Source organism: Ambystoma mexicanum, chromosome 7q (assembly GCF_040938575.1).
Source record: "Ambystoma mexicanum isolate Mex_15411 chromosome 7q, UKY_AmexF1_1, whole genome shotgun sequence".
Classification (NCBI taxonomy): Eukaryota; Metazoa; Chordata; class Amphibia; order Caudata; family Ambystomatidae; genus Ambystoma; species Ambystoma mexicanum.
This window is the reverse complement of record NC_090941.1, coordinates 600,196,612-600,215,631: the sequence shown is the minus strand read 5'-3', so window position 1 is coordinate 600,215,631 and position 19,020 is coordinate 600,196,612. Positions and strand designations below refer to the sequence as shown.

The 19,020-nt window shown below is 45.9% G+C and overlaps 1 protein-coding gene across 9 annotated transcripts in view; it reads right to left on the bottom strand.

The window, feature by feature from the left end:
• Window positions 1-19,020, bottom strand: part of SUPT20H (SPT20 homolog, SAGA complex component) — a 759,353-nt gene that overhangs the window by 92,911 nt on the left and 647,422 nt on the right. For all 9 annotated transcript variants that reach the window (XM_069640776.1, XM_069640779.1, XM_069640782.1 and 6 more), the window contains one exon: window positions 8,088-8,143. In XM_069640776.1, coding sequence (XP_069496877.1) covers window positions 8,088-8,143 — 56 coding nt within the window. The remainder of the gene's footprint in view (window positions 1-8,087; window positions 8,144-19,020) is intronic.

The window sequence follows — 19,020 nt, the reverse complement described above, 5'->3', positions numbered from 1 at the left end:
TCTCCACTCCTAGAGCAAAGGTGGGTTTTATGATCTCACACCTCACTGGAAATGCATTGACTTGGGCAACCCCCCTAGTCAATACAAGCAACGCTCTCCTGGATGACTATGATGGCTTTGTGAGAGCCCTTAAGGAAATGTTGATCGCCCAAAGCAGGTATATAGTGCTCAAGAGAGACTACTCGAGTTTCAACAAGGGTCCCAGGATATGCTCACCTATGTTACTCGTTTCAAACAACTTCTGAAAGAAGCAGACTGGTCTCCAGAAGCTAGTTTTACACTCTTCCAAAGGGGGCTGAGCAAAGAAATAAAAGATGAGCTCGTTAGGGTGGCCCGCCCAAGCTCCTTCCAGGCTCTTATGGATCTATCCTTACAGATAGATTTCCGAATCCAAGAAAGAAGAGCAGAGAAAAGGAAGTCTAAGGTAAGTTTCCAAAAGACCATCACGGAACATGTCCCTAGAGCAGAGTCTACTGTTCCTTCTACCCCGGACCCAGAACATATGCAACTAGGAGCCTTTTGTGGACCCATTACCCCTCAAGAAAGGATGCGACGAATCCATACTGGTCTGTGCATGTATTGCGCCTCCGATAAACACCTTGTGAGAGAATGTCCCATTGCTCCTCCACGGCGTTCGGGAAACGCCAGCTCCCGATCCTAGATGGAGCACAGTGTCGGGAGAGAGATGTTTGCTCCACAACAATTCCATCCTTGAACTCTCCTGGACAAAATAACCTTGTGGTTGTTCAGGCCCTACTATCGCCTTCCAAGACAGAATCTTACCCCATCCTGGCATTAGTTGACTGCAGAGCTATGGGCGTATTTCTAGATCAAGATTGGGTCACTGCTCATAACATTCCACATGAAAGCCAAGTTACAATGCAACCAGTAGAGGCAATTGATGGAAGGCCTCTTTCCTCAGGACCCATTACCCTTCAGACTAAAGAGATTATACTTTCTATTAATCACCATCAAGAGAGAATCAAATTTGACCTCATTAAATCAGCCCATCATCCGATGGTTCTTGGAATGCCCTTGCTGCAGAGGCACAATCCTTACATCAACTGGGCAGCCGGCTCACTGTTTCTTGGATCTGAATATTGTATGGCTCACTGCCTATCCCTGGATACCTTACCAAAGCCTTCTAGAGACTTTCAAGAGAACCAACAAAGTCCGGTCACCGTTTCTAACATCATCCAGATTCCCAGGGCCTACCAAGCCTTTTCTGATATTTTTTCGACCGCGATAGTTCAAGCTCTCCCTCCTCACAGGCCAGAGGATTGTGCCATCGATACCGAACCCACAGCTGTGATTCCTTTCAGCAGAATGTTTCTATTATCTGAACCTGAAAAGAAGTCTCTCCGAGAATACCTGGATACTAACCTGGAAAATGGCACCACACGCCCGTCCAAATCTCCAGCGGGTGCTTCATTGTTCTTCGTTCCAAAGAAAGATACCAAAGAACTCAGACCATGTCTGGACTACCGTGGTCTAAATCAGTGCACTCTCAAGGACCGTTATCCTCTACCCCTCATCTCAGATATCCTGGAAGCAGTCAGAGGTGCAGTAATCTTCACAAAATTAGACCTAAGGGGTGCTTATCATCTCATTCGTATAAAGGAAGGTGACGAATGGAAAACAGCCTTTAGAACTCCCTTCGGCCATTTTGAATATCTGGTCATGCCCTTTGGAATTGCTAATGCCCCAGCAGTTTTTCAACGTTTCATGGATAGGGTGTTTCTTGGACATGCTGTTCCTCTTCGTTATCGTCTACCTGGATGACATCTTGATCTACTCCAAGGACCTTCTAAGGCACGAAGAGCATGTTAAGGCAGTCTTACAACGATTACGTGAACACAAACTCCTAGCTAAATCCGAGAAATGCCTGTTTCAACTCACTTCTGTTCATTACCTAAGTTTTGTCCTTAGTCCAGAAGGAATTGGAATGGATCCTTCAAAGGTAAAGGTCATACTATCTTGGCCGGCTCCCACATCTGTGAAACAGATTCAATCTTTCCTGGGAATTGCCAATTTTTACCGAAAGTTCATACCGTCCTTCTCTGAAATTGTTCAACCGATTATTGCTCTCCTGAAGAAAGATGCTCCATTTCTCTGGTCTACAGATCAAGACAAGGCATTCCAACGATTAAAGACAGAGTTTACTCAAGCCCCCATCCTGGCTCAACCCGATATTAACCGCCCATTCCTAGTGGAGACGGATGCATCCAATTACGCCATAGGAGCAGTACTAAAACAGGAAATTGAGGACAAATTGGAGCACCCCATTGCTTACCTTTCACGAACCCTGACGCCAAGTGAGACTCATTATTCCGTCTTGGAAAAGGAACTGCTAGCCATCCGCCAAGCCTTCACAGAACGGCGACATCTACTCCTGGGGGCTAGGCATCCAGTCCAGGTCCGTACGGACCATCAAAATCTTCAAGTTCTACAATCTTTGGAATGTAGGAACAGTCGTCAGGCCCGTTGGGCCTTCTTCTTTGCCCAGTGCCAGTTCCACATCCATCATGTCCCTGGATCACAAAACATAATTGCCGATGCCAATGCCCTTTCCAGACGTCCTGACTATGACTTTGTTGCCCAAGCACTCACCCTCCTGGAGAATATCCAAGGCCAAACTTGACTTTCAGACCTTTGGAAGGAGCACAAGTGAAATAACAGATGGAATCTCACAGCTAAGGACGGGTATCTATTCAAAGATAATCGCTTAGTCATTCCCACTCCTGGACTGAGATAAAGGATCACAAGTCTATGTCATGATACCTTACATTCGGGACATCGTGGGATAACCAACAATCTCCATCTAGTACAAAGACAGTTTTGGTGGCCCAAGATGAAGGATGATATTAGGATCCATGTCCAAACTTGCGCAGTTTGCAATCAGAACAAACATGATAAGAAGCCAGCCGGACTCCTACTCCAACCAGCAATACCAACAAGACCCTGGGAATTCATCACCACTTATTTTATCGTGGAATTACCACCCCCTAGTGGCTACACAACAATCATGGTCACTATTGATTTGTTTACTCATATGGCTCATTTTACACCCATATCCAAACTAACTTCCTCATCAGACCTTGCCGGAATTTCCCTGGAGCACATATTCCGACTTCATGGGTTGCCTTCCAAGATCATTTCAGACCGTGGACCTCAGTACATATCTCAGTTTTGGAAGCAAGTATGTCGTATTCTGGGAATCCAACGGGCCTTATCCTCTGGCTACCATCCACAAACCAATGGAGCCACGGAACGTGTGAACCAGACTCTCAAACAATATCTACGATGTTTCGCCACCAAAGTTCAGGACGATTGGTCACTCCTAATACCTATGGCTGAATTCGCCTATAACAATTCAGATCCTTCAGCTATCAAGACCAGTCCCTTCTTCTGTAGTCAAGGATTTCATCCATCTGTCCTACCCTCCGTACTCCCACATCCTACTCCAGTACCTGCAGTAGACTCCTGGATCGAAAACCTCATCACAGTACATAAGGAGCTTAAGGAATACCTAGAACGGGCCCGAGAAGATGTCAAACTTTATGCTGACTCTAAAAGAAGACCTGGACCTTCCTATTCAGTAGGAGATACGGTTTGGCTATCCTCGAAGCTCCTCCCTCGACACCTGCGCCCCAATAAACTGGCTCCCAGATACTACGGTCCCTTGTCCATACAAGAAATCATCAACCCAGTGGCCTTTCGACTTCGGTTACCTGAATCTTGGAAAAGAATCCATCCAGTCGTTCACAATTCTCTGTTAAAACCATACATTCAGTCATCCCGAACAGCTCCTAGATCTACCCCTGTTATTGTAAATGATCAACTGGAATACGAGGTTTCCAGGATTTGTGACTCAAGATATCGACGTGGTCAACTACAATATCTGGTTGAGTGGAAAGCGTACCCTTCCAGTGAGCGTACCTGGGAACCCGTATCAAACATGAATGCTCCCAGATTGGTTCGACGATTTCATCTGATCCATCCGGGCAAACCCAGAGGAGCTGGTTTCCAGAGGAGGCATACTGTCATGAACTGTCGTCTACGTCCTTTCTGGACCTCCTGGTCCCTGACTCGCAGCGGATTGCATGCAGTTATCCTTCCAACATGGCTGCCCGGAATGGAATGCTCCGGATCAGTCTATGCGTTCCACGCTGCTCATCCTACAAAAGAGACACGCCCCCGTGGCTCTGCACGTCTCAATGTTACCGCTAGCTGTAGTCGGACATGCTTAGCCGGAGTTCGATCAGGGCTCTCGCTTGATTCCTTGTTCCCAGTTCCTTGAATCCCCTCCTGTTCCCTCCTTCTCCAATCTCCTGGAAAACATTCCGCGCTCAAGTCACGGTCCTCTGTGCCTTCGAGCGTACCTTATTTACTTCCTGGAGTTACCCTGGACTTTTTGAACGCTCCTGGAAACTGAACCGCTACTCTCACGCTGGACGCCGAAGATCAGCGTTCAGGTCTATACAAATCCCAGACCGTAAAGAAGTCCAGAAGGTCGCAAGTACACAACAGAAACAGGTGAGAAGGGGAGAGACTTGTGACACCACTGGTTACATTAACAGGGGCAGATGTACAGCTAGGAATGATAATCAGAAACCACTGGGAACCGGTTGGGGTAGCATCAATGGGTGACATTTGGCGGGAGGGTTCTAGTATTACTTTTGAGGGGCTGCAGGAAGAAACTGGGCTGCACGGGGGCCAGTATATTACAGAATGGTGCAGAGAATCAAGAGAATATGGCCCGAAACTGTGCTGGAGGAGGAACCAGATGCCACCATAGATATGATATACGACATAGCGGAAGGGGGCCATGAGATATCTAGAATATACAAGATGTTGATGTTTAAAGTGGGCAAGGAGGTCACGCAGTTGAGAGTAGATTGGGAAACGGACGTTGGAGCCCCGATGGAGGACGGGATGTGGGAACGTGCGCAAGGGTATCATAAGAAGGTATCTAGAAATGCGAGACTGAAACAGATACAACTGTATATATGACACCCCAGAGGATATCGAGGTTTGAGAATGCAGGACGACAAGCATGCCCCAAGTGTGATGAGGAGAACGCGGGCATGGTGCATATGTTCTGGTCATGCCTGGTCATAGAACGCTTCTGGAGTGAAGTGAAAGGGAAACTGGAAAAAAAGGGGGTTAAGATTGTAGTGGACACAGTGTGGGCCTGTCTGTTGGGGGGTTCCCAAGATCACAGAAGCTCAAGCATGTGGGTAAACTGAAAGATCTGGCTTATGTGCTTGCAAAGAGGAGAATTGCCATGGGGTGGAAGATATCACACAAACCTAGTGTGGAGGTGTGGTGGAGAGATTTGCAGAAATGGGCGGAGACAGAAACCATGGTATGGCAAGAAACGAGCAATGCATGGGGGGGGGGGGGGAGGAGAAGACCGAGTCCCTGAAGGCCTGGAAATCATTGATAGCCGAGCTGTTTGGGTCCACACGAGACTCGGCAGAACCCGCAGACGGGGAGACCGGACCACAGGATGCAGAAACAGAATGTGTAAAGTAACAGACTCGTAAGGGGGGGTGGGATAAGGGAAGCAGCGGCTAGAAGTGAAGAAAGCATAATGAAACTGTTGATATATGCACTGCCTGTTTGGTTTGTATTGTTTGGTTGAATTAATCAATCAATAAAATGTGTTTAAAAAAAAAAAAGAGGCTTCGCATCAGGGGCAGCAGAGGGCACAGTGAAGGCTGAAGGAACTCCCATTGGGGCACCACAACCCTGTTTGGGGGCGATGCTGCACCCACTTACCCAAGGTGGTTCGTCACCTCTCTATGTGGGCGTAAGAGATGAAGATGTGAAAACCCCTGCCTCTGCCTGTGGGACTCCTAGGTTGCTGCTGCTGGACAGCTAGCCCCCAGAGACTTCGCAGTCACTTTTGAAACCTTGAATTTCTGGAGAGATTCATCAGCTTTAGTACTGCCGTCAAAGGGCATGTTCAGAGGTTTTACCTGGACATTCAGGGCCAAGCCTGATGTACGTAGCCTGGAGTATTACATCTAGACTGTGCTGGTAGGCAAGGCTCTGGCCACTGTCTGTGGTATCCAAGCCCGATTGGAGGTTGTGGCGAGAGGCCCCCTTGCCATCCTTGGCCAGAGCCTCAAATCCTTCCCTCATGTCACCTTCGGGGATGTGTTCAACTGCTTATAAAATGGTAGGCCAAAGCACAAAAGAGAATTTAGCCAGGGCACAGGACGCATTAATGCATTGCAGGACCAGGCTAGCCAAGCGAAAATCTTTCTGTTCCAGGCATCCAGTTTCTTGATCTTCCTGTTAGGAGGCAAGGATGAGAAATAAGTAGTCTCCAGGTTTGCTGTGGCAGTCTGAATTACCAAGCTCTCTGGCCATGCATGGGCGGACATGAAGAGTGGGTCTGAAGGAGCTAGTCTGTGCTTCTTAGCAAGATCGCGGTCCTCCGTCTGAATGGAGGCTGGCTTAGACAACAGCTCCAGAACTGGAGATTCAACCGACTGATTGAAAGGCAGTAGCATCTCCTCCTTCGGGCCCTTATTCAGAATATCAGGGAGCTCATATTGAACCTTGGGGTGGGAGGGTGCAGACAAGCCCAAGGTATCTGCTACCTTAGCAATAAGGCACTGAAAATCTGCTTGAGGCTTTCCAAGGGTAGGAGCCAGCGATGATGTGCCATTCTGGTGAGGTGTCCCGGCCCCCTGCATCCTGCGAGTTGGACTCGAGATCCACCAAGTCCCCATATTCACCATGGAACTCCTCTGGAAGTCCCTAGGATGGGGACCCTTCCGTCATCACAAATGTCCCCAAGATGAGACATATGCACCTTAGGAAGCAGGGCAGAGTTGCAATGTATTCTGGCGAGGTGGCGCCATGGAGGGAATAGTCAAGGTCAGAGGACTGTTGTCTGGAGAAGGAGCCGTGCAACCACGAGACAGGCTCTTCTCAGTCGGGCGCATGGCTGCACTATAAATCTGTGTCTGCCGGCTTGGCAAAGATGTCAAGCATCATGAGCATGGAGGACCTCCAATTCCTTAGGTGTAGAGAACTGGGTGAGGAAAGGTAGCTGCGCCAGAGACTCCCTGGAGAGGTGACTGCTCCTCTTTGAAGAGGAAGAAGAATGGCGCCGAAGAGAACCACCTGTAGGCAGAGAACATTTGCAGTGCTCCCTTTTGTTGTCCTTGTGGACAGGGGACCGTTCTTCGGTTTGGCGATCCGTGCCGAGAGACCTCAAATGGGTCTCCTTGTGGAAAAAGATGAAAAGCTTTGCCTTCTCAAAGCGCCATGACGCAAAGCCCTGCGTGTCGTGTGACCCCCCCCACACCTGAGACAATAAAGACAGATATGGTGGGGATCCACAACAGACATTTGAGGCCCCCAGTCGACGCAGGGTTTGAACCCCAATGACTGACAGATTGGCATATCATCAGAGAAACAAGAAAACATCAAAAGAAGCCCTGTTCCTAAAGTGAACCGAGTGTGTGGAAAAAAGGAACTACAGTCACGAGGCATGGCACCACTATATACACTGGCCCCGGCGTCATATCCAGCGTGGGGTGCATAAAGGCGTCGGGGAGAGCCAACGCATAGTCGCGCTGCACCCTTTGGCAGTGGAGGAGTGTTCGAAGAGCAGCTGCACTGGGAGATGTATATAAAAGATGAGAAATGCATGGGGGGAAGCAATCCATTAGAAACCGAGGTCATGGAGCACCAAAGGCTCCATATACACTGCCCAGATGCTCCGTCCAGTGCCACGGATGAGTGGGTCAATGAAAAGCTGCATGGCGACCCCTGGAGGCTGATGTATTTTTCAAAAGCAGCTGGTGTTTGAAGATGCATATCAAAGATGAGTAATCTGAGGGAGGAAGGAATCCATAGGCGCATATTTAGAAAACCAAGTAATTTGGCAAATCATCTTAAGCAGTATTTTGTATCTGTAAAGGTTACACAATTTCTCTACATGAAATGTTAAGAAATATCAGCAATGAAGCTGGCATTAACTTTGCAAAAGAAAGAAAAGCAACAACTAAAGACACTGTATGCAATATGCATCCGTGTGATGACAATGAATGAATTATATTTACCTGTAGTAGATTTACGGGTCTTAGACCTGAAGAATTCTTTAATCCAAATGGTCCACCTGGTGAAGAAAGGTATTTTGTTTGAAAGGGTGAATGCCACATCAATAAACTTTATGTACTTTTTAGAACGATAAAAACTGGGTGGTTGAAACCATCCACAAATCTGCACACTGCACCGACAAGCATGTTGCAACCTTTTATTAAGAGTTTTCACTGAGAATCGGGGCACACAATGAATGGCTGTGATTTGAGCACCAATGATTACAAGCAAGATACAAATATAATCATTTTAAATATGATGTGTGTGGCAAAGAGATATATCTAAAAGATGCTCACCAATTAGACATTCCCCATTTCATATAAAATGGTTTTGAAGATGAGGGAAAACTTGAAAAAGTTGAAGCAATGGGAATTTTGATACTAAAGACCAATCTAAATTGTTATGTTTCCCTGATTCTTGAAACAAGTTTATTACAAGTTGTAGAGTAAGAGCGCAGTTGGTGGGAGGCAGACTATAGAGATTGACCACAATGCTGCTTTTTCTTTAGAGATAATTGTGAGCGTTTCTGGGGGCTCAAAAAAATGCTTCGGACGTGGAGGGAAGGCTAGCAAAAATGATTTACTAAAGCCATGCTAGCAGGAACCCTCCCCTTTTATATCTAGACACAACCCTCATAATTGAAAAATTCCTCACTAGCTGGAGGTCGCGGGCAAGTCGTACTGAGTGCTACATGAAGAGGTATTTTGAAAGTATGACATATGTTCAAAGCAAAGTCGGATATTACACAGGGGTCCCAGTTGAAAGGAAATAGTAAAACTAAGTGGGCCTAAAGGTCTATTTCTGTAATCTCTTTGTATACAGGTTACCCAGGGCTCCCACCTTAGGCCACACAGGGATGCTTCATACAGGCTTGTAAATCTCAAGGAAAATTGAATTTAGTAACAGTATAGCCAATAATGACTACACATATACAGTACACAAGTGTAACAGAATGTTATACAGGTACTAAAGGCAGGCATTATTGCCCAATGCAAAGCTAACAATTTTTTCGATGTCTAAAGGATAAGTGGTTGGTCGGCTTATGTTAGGATGGTTTCTCTCTGCCCTGTGTTCACGGAGGTCAGAGGCAATGGCCTACAGCTTGGCTACAGTATTTCTATTAAGCTTTCCTTGGCTCACAGTGGTAGCAGTGGCTGAGCAGTCAAGGTAAAGTCTTAGGAGGGCAGCATGGGGTATCAAGATACAGCGTAACACACATTAACTAAGAGAATGTACACTCACAATGTTATTAAAGTAATATTTTATCTGGTCATGAGCAAATAAAATAATGGGCAGGCACGGGTAAGTAGACTTATGCCATTGTAACACAAGACCACAGGCACCATCTGGCATCAATGTCCCAGTTGTCCAGTGCTCATGTCCTTTTGTGTCAAGTTCACACAGAGCTAAGCAATAAAGCTTTCTCTGAAAGCCGGGGATGCTTAAGGCTTGTAACCCAAGTGTACCCACCAAGCCAAGGGGGTGGGGGGAAGGGAGCCCCCAGTCACTAAAGTCGGTTGAGAAGTCGAAGTCATCAGACACTTCTACCAGGGCCACCCATTCAGACTGGTCTTGGAAATAAGGCCTCATCAGGAGTTGGGAAGAGCGGGGAAAATGCAGCGCCGGCAGTCATTGTGCCACCCATCCCCATTGGGCCCAATGGACCCAACAGGGAATGGATATTTACCGCTTTACCACAACTCGGGAATCCGACGCAAATTGCACTGGACTGAGTAGCGGTAACGCAAATTGCGTTGGGCAGTATACCGGCGCAATTACCACCGGGATACCGCCCAACTAGTGATGAGGTCCATAATCAGTTATGCACCTTCTGCCTGGTTCTCTTTGGGTTGGTGCAATCTTCTCATCAGAACTAGTGCACAAGCTCAACTTCCACCGTTCCACCAAATGCAGAATCTCTGGCTACATAGGACAATTGGAAACTGAATGACCACTTCCAATTAGTTAGGGTACATCCTTTCCAAACTTTGCAGCCACCCATTCACTGGATGGCTACCACATAAAAACGTTTTCAGACTTTCTCCTATGTGTGGGTTTGAGACACTGGATGCACTCAAAAAGGCATATCGGTTTTTGATCACTGCAGCTGCCTTGCAGGCAGGAACGAAAGTGCCATAATTAGTTACATCTGTATCACACAGACCCTCTCTAGGAAAAAAGCATAGCTTTTGGATTGGGTAATGATTTCATAGAGGGGTTACCAGAAAGGAGATCACCACCAGGCTACAGCAGATTGTGGCTCACTGAAGTCCTACACATACACCATAGATTAACAGCAACCAGGTAACACACTGGAAACAAGTTGTCTTTCGGTTACTGTTAAGTAGGTTTTCCTTTTTAAGTGAAATTCTCCCAACTTTGTGAGTGCTCCAGCATTTTTCTGCTGGACTATTGGATTTTTTGACTGATTCTCCCGAATGAGTGAGAACCCTTTTCCACACTCACTCCTTCTTTTACTTTAACCATGGGAACCCTTTTTACCTCTTTTTGGTACTTTTTAATGGAGTTATGCTTTACCTCCAACTTTTCTGGCATCTTTTATTATTGCAGCACACAACACTTTCTATGCAGTTTTGATGTTAATGCATGTTACCAGGGCAGGGGGACACTTTTTGTCCCACCTGCATTTTATTTTGTGAGATCAGCACACCCCAACTTGTGGAGTGCTGAGGGAAAATATTGTCTCCCTTTTCTTGCTTTTCCAGTAACTTTTAGTTACTTGTTATTTTTTGTTATCCAGACTTCTAGAGCACAACTGTTAGCAACAAGATCATCATCGTGCCAAGAACTGGGACGGGAAAAGATCAGAAAAAGTCTATAACAACATTTTCAAAGAACGATGAAACGCAAGGTGATTCCCGGTAGCTCGTAGAGAATAAGGAATTTTATTCCACCACAATGAAGCAGCTGCAACCGAGAAAGCACGACCACCGGTCTGTGAACGGAAACAAGGAACCTGAATCAAGAGAGCATCAGAAGAACGAAGGGGACGAGAGGGGAAATATGGCCAGAACTTAAAAGATATTCCAGGCCAGTTCCATAAAAAGCATGATGTAAAGTTGGAATACTGTTCCAAGGTCATCTGACAGACTGGTCGCAGTGTACCTTTTGGCATGACTTTTTGTGAACTTTTGTCGCAGGTGCATTCGCAACTCTGGTAAGGGACACAAGGGCACACCATTTGTCTAAAATGGTGGCTGTACCTTTTTAAAGCTCTGTTCTTGGTGACTTGTTCTTTCTTGAGCCTTTTTCTACTGCCTGGGTGGGGGAGGTCTTTTGTCTTTTGGTGGGCTTCCATTGGAAAGCGTGCCAACACCGAGTGCCTGAAAGGACAGGAAGTGGGGGAAGTGATCGAAACTCCCCCGAGCTTTGTCCTGCGGTGTGCCTGCCTGAATCACGTTTGTGCTGGGAGGCAGGCTGTCCCCACTGGAAGAGGCTGACACACAGGTGGAATGGTTGTTGGCATAAACGTTTAAACCTACCTTTACCTAACTCTAAGAGGGGTTTCCCTACCTCAACTAAAATATTAAGGGTTCAGCCAGGATGTCCATATAAATCAAGAGTTTATAGTCCTGTGTCAAAAACTCTGCTTCTGTCCCTTATACATATAGCTAAACTAATGAAGTAATGGTTCTTCTTAGTCCAGAGCAATGGCTCGCTTCTTCTGGATAACGGACCACAGCTCCAATTCTTAGGTGGGATCTTTACCCGAGGGAATGACTCCCTTCCCCAAGTCTCGATCCCTTTCCAAGGCACAAAACAATGTCCCAGATTGTAAAGCAGTACAATTCGTACAATTCTCAGTTCAAGCTGAAAAGGTAAAGTTGCATTTCAAAACTTCAACATTCCTTATTGCCCATAGTTGTTTCTTCATTATTGGGTTCCTGGAGAATGCCTCCCTTCTCCAGGTAACTTGTTCTCAGTGGTTTTACAATGTCAGGGGGATGATTCTCTTCCCCTGACCTTCATTGGCTTTGTTCTGACACTCTTGGCTTTTACGTTCACAACACCAGGGGGAATGTCACCCTTCCCCAGGCCTTTTCTCAGGCTTACTTTGCAGTTCACAACCCCAGGGGAAATGTCTTCCTTCCCCATGGCCTTTTCTCAGGCTTGGTTTACACAGTTCACAACTGCTAAAAAGGGATCTCAGATCCTTTTCTCCCACTCTTTTGGCTCGGGCCACTTGGATCACTCCCCTGACAAGCATTGCCGTGAGGCAGACATCTAATTTCTGTGGTGTCTCAGACCCTGGTCTCTCTTGCTCCTTGGTTTGACCAACTTTGTTCCCTCTCTTGCCAAGTACGGTCATGAGCAAGATACCTAATTTTTGCATGTGGGTCCCAGACCCTGCTTTCTCTTCTGTTTCGTTCTGACCAACTTGGCTCCCTCTCTCACCAAGTACTGTCATGAGGAAGATACCTTGTTTTTGTATGGGGGTCCCAGAGCCTGCTTTCCAAACCCGCACTGGCACCAGCGTGTAGCCTTTTACCTTTGCAGGCCTCTGGACGCTCTGCCAAACCTCCTTGGGTGCTTCCAGTCGTTTGCTGGGCTGCGTGGGTGTTTCTCTGCTTGCAGGCTCTGGTCCCACGCTTCTCATTTCATATATTGGTTTCCCGCTCCCAGTGCTGCTCTATGTTCGCTACACGCTACCTTTGAGACAGGAGTAATTTCTTCTTCTACGTGTCTCCTTCGAATCTCCCAGATGGGCGGTCCTTTTTCTTCAGCTGCTGGTGCGGCTGTGGCTCTCTCAGATGCAGTTCCTCCGGCTCCTGAGACACTTCTGCAAGTCCTCTGTCTGTTTTTATCCAAACCACCCAGTCCCGCCTAGGCGGAAAGCTAGAATGGTGATTACCATTCCACCAGGTATACTTCATGGCTCTGTTGGAGTCCCATAGGTCTTACTTGGGTCATCTGTCTTCTTCCCTGGTTAAGTAACATGCAGGTGGGGTGAAAGGGATACGAGAATGTATGGGAGGTGGGTATAGAGTTGAAATACTGCGTTTCTCTAAGATGATTGTCCTTGTCCCTAGAGGGGGAATCTCTCCCCATGAGATCCTCCCACTGAGTACCACCCCTAAGGGGACTATCGGGTAGCGGCCTCCCCAACCTCATGGGAAGCGACACTCCCACAGGGAGAAGTGACAACATCTAAGGATTCATCAAAGGATGCATGTCTGGTGAGTGTGTGGGTTCAGATGGTTTTCCTGCATAAAAAGGCAGTGGGTCCTGGAGCAGAAACTCAGTCGACCACTGGACTGAAGATGCGAAGAGGAATTCGCAGAAGGACAGCCCCAGAAACTTCAAGCGACCGCTAGAGCTGTTGAGTGACCGCTGCTGACCCGACCCAGAATTCCAGGCGACAGGGAAGATCTCCTGGAGACTACTACCTCCTCCCCTGGAATGGTGAGCCTAAGCAGTCCCAAGACCACATGCATTTTGTGCCGTCCCTTGAAGAGCTGCAACCTCCTGGGCCTACAAACTCAAAATACCCTGGGACCTGTGCCATTTTGCGGTGCATTATCTTGTGAAGCATGGTTTCGGGTGAAACCTTGTGGGCATCGTTCTGGGCCTGCAGTGACTCTTTCCTGCTCCTAGATGCCCCCTCAGCCGAGTCAAGGACGGAGAACTGAAGAGAAGCCTTCCGGATGACAACCAGACGGGCAGCCTGTAAAGGGCTCAAACGAGCCAGTGCCGTGAAGATCCTCTGCTTGGCATCCTACTGCAAGAGTGCAACCATCTGATCCCTCCAAAATTCCTTCTTCAGTCGCCAAGGCCAAGAAACCAGAACTGAGGTCTGCTGTCACCTCACCTTGTGACATTGTGTACTTCATTGAAAAGTTACTGTCCCGCTCCTAGGTACTCATTTGAGCAGAACCATCTCCGGTTCCAGGAGCAGCTCAAGACTTTCCTCTGCTTCTGCCTTCTCTCTTCCTCTTCCCTGCTGATCTCCTGTCTGATACTGCACTGGTTTACCTGGCTACCCTCTGAACCACAGGCCCAGGTCCCTGCCCTTCCAGTTGCACACCTTCACTGCCTCCTGGTAACCCTGCACTTGGGGCCGTATCGGCAACCCTACAACCTCCCTTACCTGCACTTATCTTACACTTGTTTTCTACACTTAACCCTTGCACTGCCACCTGCTGGCCGCACTTCTTGTTTTTCGATGTTTGATCCTATGTCTTGCTCTTGCTCCTCCTCCCCTTCCTCTTCCCTTCCCCTTCTCCCTTTCCCTCTTCCCTGCACTTGCGCAATCTCAATTTCACTGGGCCTAGTAAGATCGTTGTCTTTTCCCCCCTTGTTCCCCTCCCCTGCCTCATCATGCCTTGAAACACATGTATATAGGCCCTGCCTTCTGGAACATTGTCCTCCGTTTCTCTGCCTGTTCTTCAGCAGCACTTGGCCACTGGTGCCTCAGTACTCTTCTAACTTTGTTACTTAAACAAGATTGTGTTGGACTGCCTAACTAAGGCTAAACTAAAGCACTCCAGTTTCTAACCAAGTTTACGTCACTGGTACAGGTGTTTCACTACATTTGCTGTGTTACCGTTGTCTATTCTAACAAGTATTGCTTACTGTGAATATTGCAATTGTGTCTTCTGATGACTAGTACTTACTTGATTTACTTCTAAGCTTTGGTGTATATAAAATAAATATCTATGTTTATAAAACTCCCTAGTGTGTCAGTGTTTCCTTGAACCAAGTGTATGCTCTGGGTTCTGTATGCCTCACTACAGCCCTCATCCCTCATAGACCAAGCCTGGCCGCTCAGCCACTGCTACCAAACCTTTGGGTAGTTCATGCTAAATCTAAGGGGTGTACCCCTGTTCACCAAGGGTGGGCTTTCTGTCCCAGACAGGACTTTACCAAAAAACACAAAAAACAGGTACCCTCGCCCTGAGGCATAGTATCTCTTAGTGGCACTTATGGGTTGCATCTCGGATGAGGCCCAAGATTACGAGTGAGAGGAAACAGTTGGTAAACCAATCAGGAAAACAACAGAACAGATGCATCATGCACTAAGGCACAATCTGAGCATTAACCTCACTCCTTTCCACCAATATTACCTATAGTGTATAATTAGAGGTTAGTAGAGGCTGTTAAGGGAGTACCTGATATTGAGGTACCCTCCCTTATGTGCAAAGTATTTCTCTCTCTCTCATCCTCCCGAGTATCCAACTACCTCACATGGCATCAGTTCCTTATGGCACTGTGCTTGTGGAGATTTGTGCAACCAATTTAGATGATATAGCCATCATCAGCAATAGCTGGGAAAAGCAAGTACCATAGGGCTTTACAAGCAGCCGTGTTTGCTAACAAGGCATTCAAGTGCCAGATAAATCAGCACTCAGTCGTGTACCTTGGCTAGGTTCAGGACGTCGATGGGGGGTAGAAACTTCAACCTCCCCAGGACAAGATCCACATGGTTCTTGACTGGGAACCACCCCCACCACACATAGCCAAGTGAAGGCTATTTTTGGTATGGGCTGTTGCTACAAGAACTTCCATACACTATTGTAGGGGAATCAAATTAAGGGTGCAGTTTAGCTTCCATAAACTTCCTGATAGGTTGTAACAATGTGGGAGCGTAGCAGCCCAGGGACTGAAGAATGCCCTGTGCAAAGTTACTCAGCTCTGGAAATGTTCTTTGAGATGCATACAGTATTACTCATGCGGATTCCTTATAATTTAAAATGTCCCCCTGATGCAGTCGGCTCCAGAAAATGTTAAAAGCCATCAAGTGACTGAGGGACACAAAATATGCGACAGGAAGTCACGTCAGGCCTCTACTATATGAAAGAAAAACAGAACTAACTTCCGTGTTTGCATCTCCTAAAACACTTCACTCAGTATTAGTTCATTATTGTGTTAAAAAATGTACATTATGTTCTCCAAAATGATCATGTGTTTATATAGGCATGATAACCTGTGCAATTAAATTACATAGCCGTCAGCCCAAAATACAAATTGTATCTCGATGACAACATTTACATGTCTTTAACCCAAATATTGTGTATGTGTATTAAAACATAGAAAAATCTCTGGACAAATTATAATAAATCAAAAGTATGTTCCTTTTGTTATCTTTGGATAGACATACAATCCTGATATGTTTCAGTTCTCGCCCATAGTGAACATTCTTCAGGTGGGGGTGGGGGGAGAGTGGGTTGAAACTTGGGGCAACAAGTTGGTCCTCCATTTTGTGTACAAAGTTTCTATTATTTAAGAAGGGAATTTCTTAATTTTAGCCTTGTCGCTTGTATCAGCAAGTTATAGGGGATTTCATAACTACTGTTGCAGAATGGAATTCATGTGGTCTTATGATACCAGACTCGTCACAATACCAATGGTGTTAATTTTTCTACCTCATTCCTTATTGTTGAATTGGTATCTTCTTTTGGGTATTCAAATACCTCAAGCTGGTTTAGGTGCACGTATGTTCGTGGATCCTCCCATTGTCTGGAAAGCGCAGGGACATGTTTCAGTTCTCATCAGTAGTTTTTTTAGGGGGATTGATTGAAACGTGGGGCAACAAGATGGTTTTCTACTGAATGAAATGAATGAAAGTAAGCAGTGAATCTTTCTGAAGATGCAACCAACATTTTAAGAACCATCACTTAATTTTGAAAGCAACCTGTTTTGCTTCAGTTTGTGCATAACGTTTATTTAAAGTAGGTAATCACTTAATGTTAACCTTCTAATTATGCCTGCAAAACACAGTACAAGTTACATTATGGTATTACTTTGGTAAATATGAGGTACTCCTTTGTACCCAAGGAACAGAGGGAAAATACTCAATCACCATGCTGTTTGTATCAGAAGGTTTATAGGGGGTCACAGAACTATCGATGAATGATGGAATTCATCTACGCCTTAGAGTTCTTAAAATCATTTCATTTTTCTATGTCCAAATATCAAAAATGCTAGCTCTAATTTAAATAAGCCCTACAAATTAGCTGGATATTCAACAATGGTACAGTACCTCATTCTTTATTCTTTAATTGGTATCTTATTTTAAATATTCAAATACCTATGTAAAAAAATATATATAAAAAAAGAAATTTCCGGTTCCAAGTTTGGATCCAAGTTTTTTCATTCTTACTAGTGAGAACTTCTTACCTTAGGCCGATTTAGGTGCAAGGTTGTTCACGGATCCACCTAGCCTGTGATTAGCATAGCTCAAAAGAATACAAGAACTATCCGTTCCGTCATAGATGACGGATCTAGAGGTGGGCCAGGAGAAACAGGAGTATGACTCAGCCTCTATACAGTCCTCCTTTCCTTTTCCCAATTTGCTGGGTGCCTAATCAACACACCCAGCACTCCATCCACGTTGTTCTGACCTATGCTAATCCCACTCTGGGAAGATCCCCCTAAAGAAAGTTCACAATGGGCGAGGACTGAAATATGCCCGTGTTGTATGTCTGTACAGATATAATCACAGGGTCTTCCTTTTAAATCTGTTACAATATGTCATGTCTGTTTAATGTGCTTGATTGTATTATAGTTTGCCCAGAGGTTTTTCCTTTCTGTAAATGTTAAATATACATCTTATATTCAGCTTAAAGACATTTACATGTTGTCATTGAGATACGTGTATGTTGGGGCAATGGCTATGTAATTTAATTGCACAGGCCCCAAGAAAGCATAGGAACCTGTGATGAACAAAAGATGGAGGCAGTACAACAGCAAATAATTCTAGCACTGGGGAAAAGGTTGGCGGCACCTTCAGACATCCTAAGGTGAACGAATGGTGGGGCAGTGACTTCTCAGCATCCCTCTGGACACAAGCAGTAATCCACAGCCAAGGAGATGATCCTGGCAGGAATCATCCCAGAAAATGGTTTCAGAGTGGAGGGGATCAACTTAGCAGATTTTGCGAGTTAGCTGTAGGAAGCCTGGACTCTACCTCCAAAAAGGTTAAAAAAAAATAAACGTGATGTGCCCAAGCCACTGCAATTAGCAAGTTTTGTCAAATGAGCGCTTTAAAAAAAAGGCAAAAATGGCAGGAATCGCCAGGCAATCTCCTTTAGCGGGTGGGAAGGACTGACACCCCCAAGCTGCAGGAACATAGTGAAGCAGAAACAGGACAAAGTCTAAACACCTTTGCACAATATTAGCAAATATTTTCTTTTTGCAGCTTTCACTCCCATTGGCGTCTATAGAAACACCAACTTCTGCTGTTTAAACCTGTCCTGACTATTTGGAGGACAGTAAAGCCTTTTGGCTTCACTAACCTTGCTAAGCTCATCTGCTTTCGGGGAAATGATCAGTCACTATGGCTATTAGTCCAAGGGGGACAGTCCTCCATTGTAAAATAACTTGTTTATTTCACACTGCGCACATCACCATACAGTTAGGTTTGGGTAGGGATACTGTTTGCCTCTCTAACTTTGTTTTTAGTAACTTTGTGGTTACTTGCATAATGTGCCCAAGACAGCCGGTGGCAGCGGATATTTTCCTACTGTGTTTTCTCATATTCTCTTGCGCACTTTTGCATTTTACTGCATAATGCCCTTTAGAGTACCATATACTTTAAAATGGCCTTGCCACCAAATATTTGCATGCCCTTTGGCCGACTTGTATTTTGGCCTTCTTTTTGCCATCTCACGGGCAAAGCCTCAGCTTTCCTGGGCAAAGCACCAAAAGACCATGCTCTGTGTGTACCTAACTGAACCCGTCACCATTCTCACACTTCCCAAGTGTAACCCTTGCTGCTCATTTACACTACCCAGAGAGAGTTTGGCTAGACCTTAATGTCTATAACTTTTAGGGTGGCATCTCCAAATCTTTTCAGAAGGCGGATTCTGAAAGTCCAACTTAACAGCTACCAAGTCATTTTCAAGTCCTGTAGCCTGGCGTTCTTCGTTCTAGACC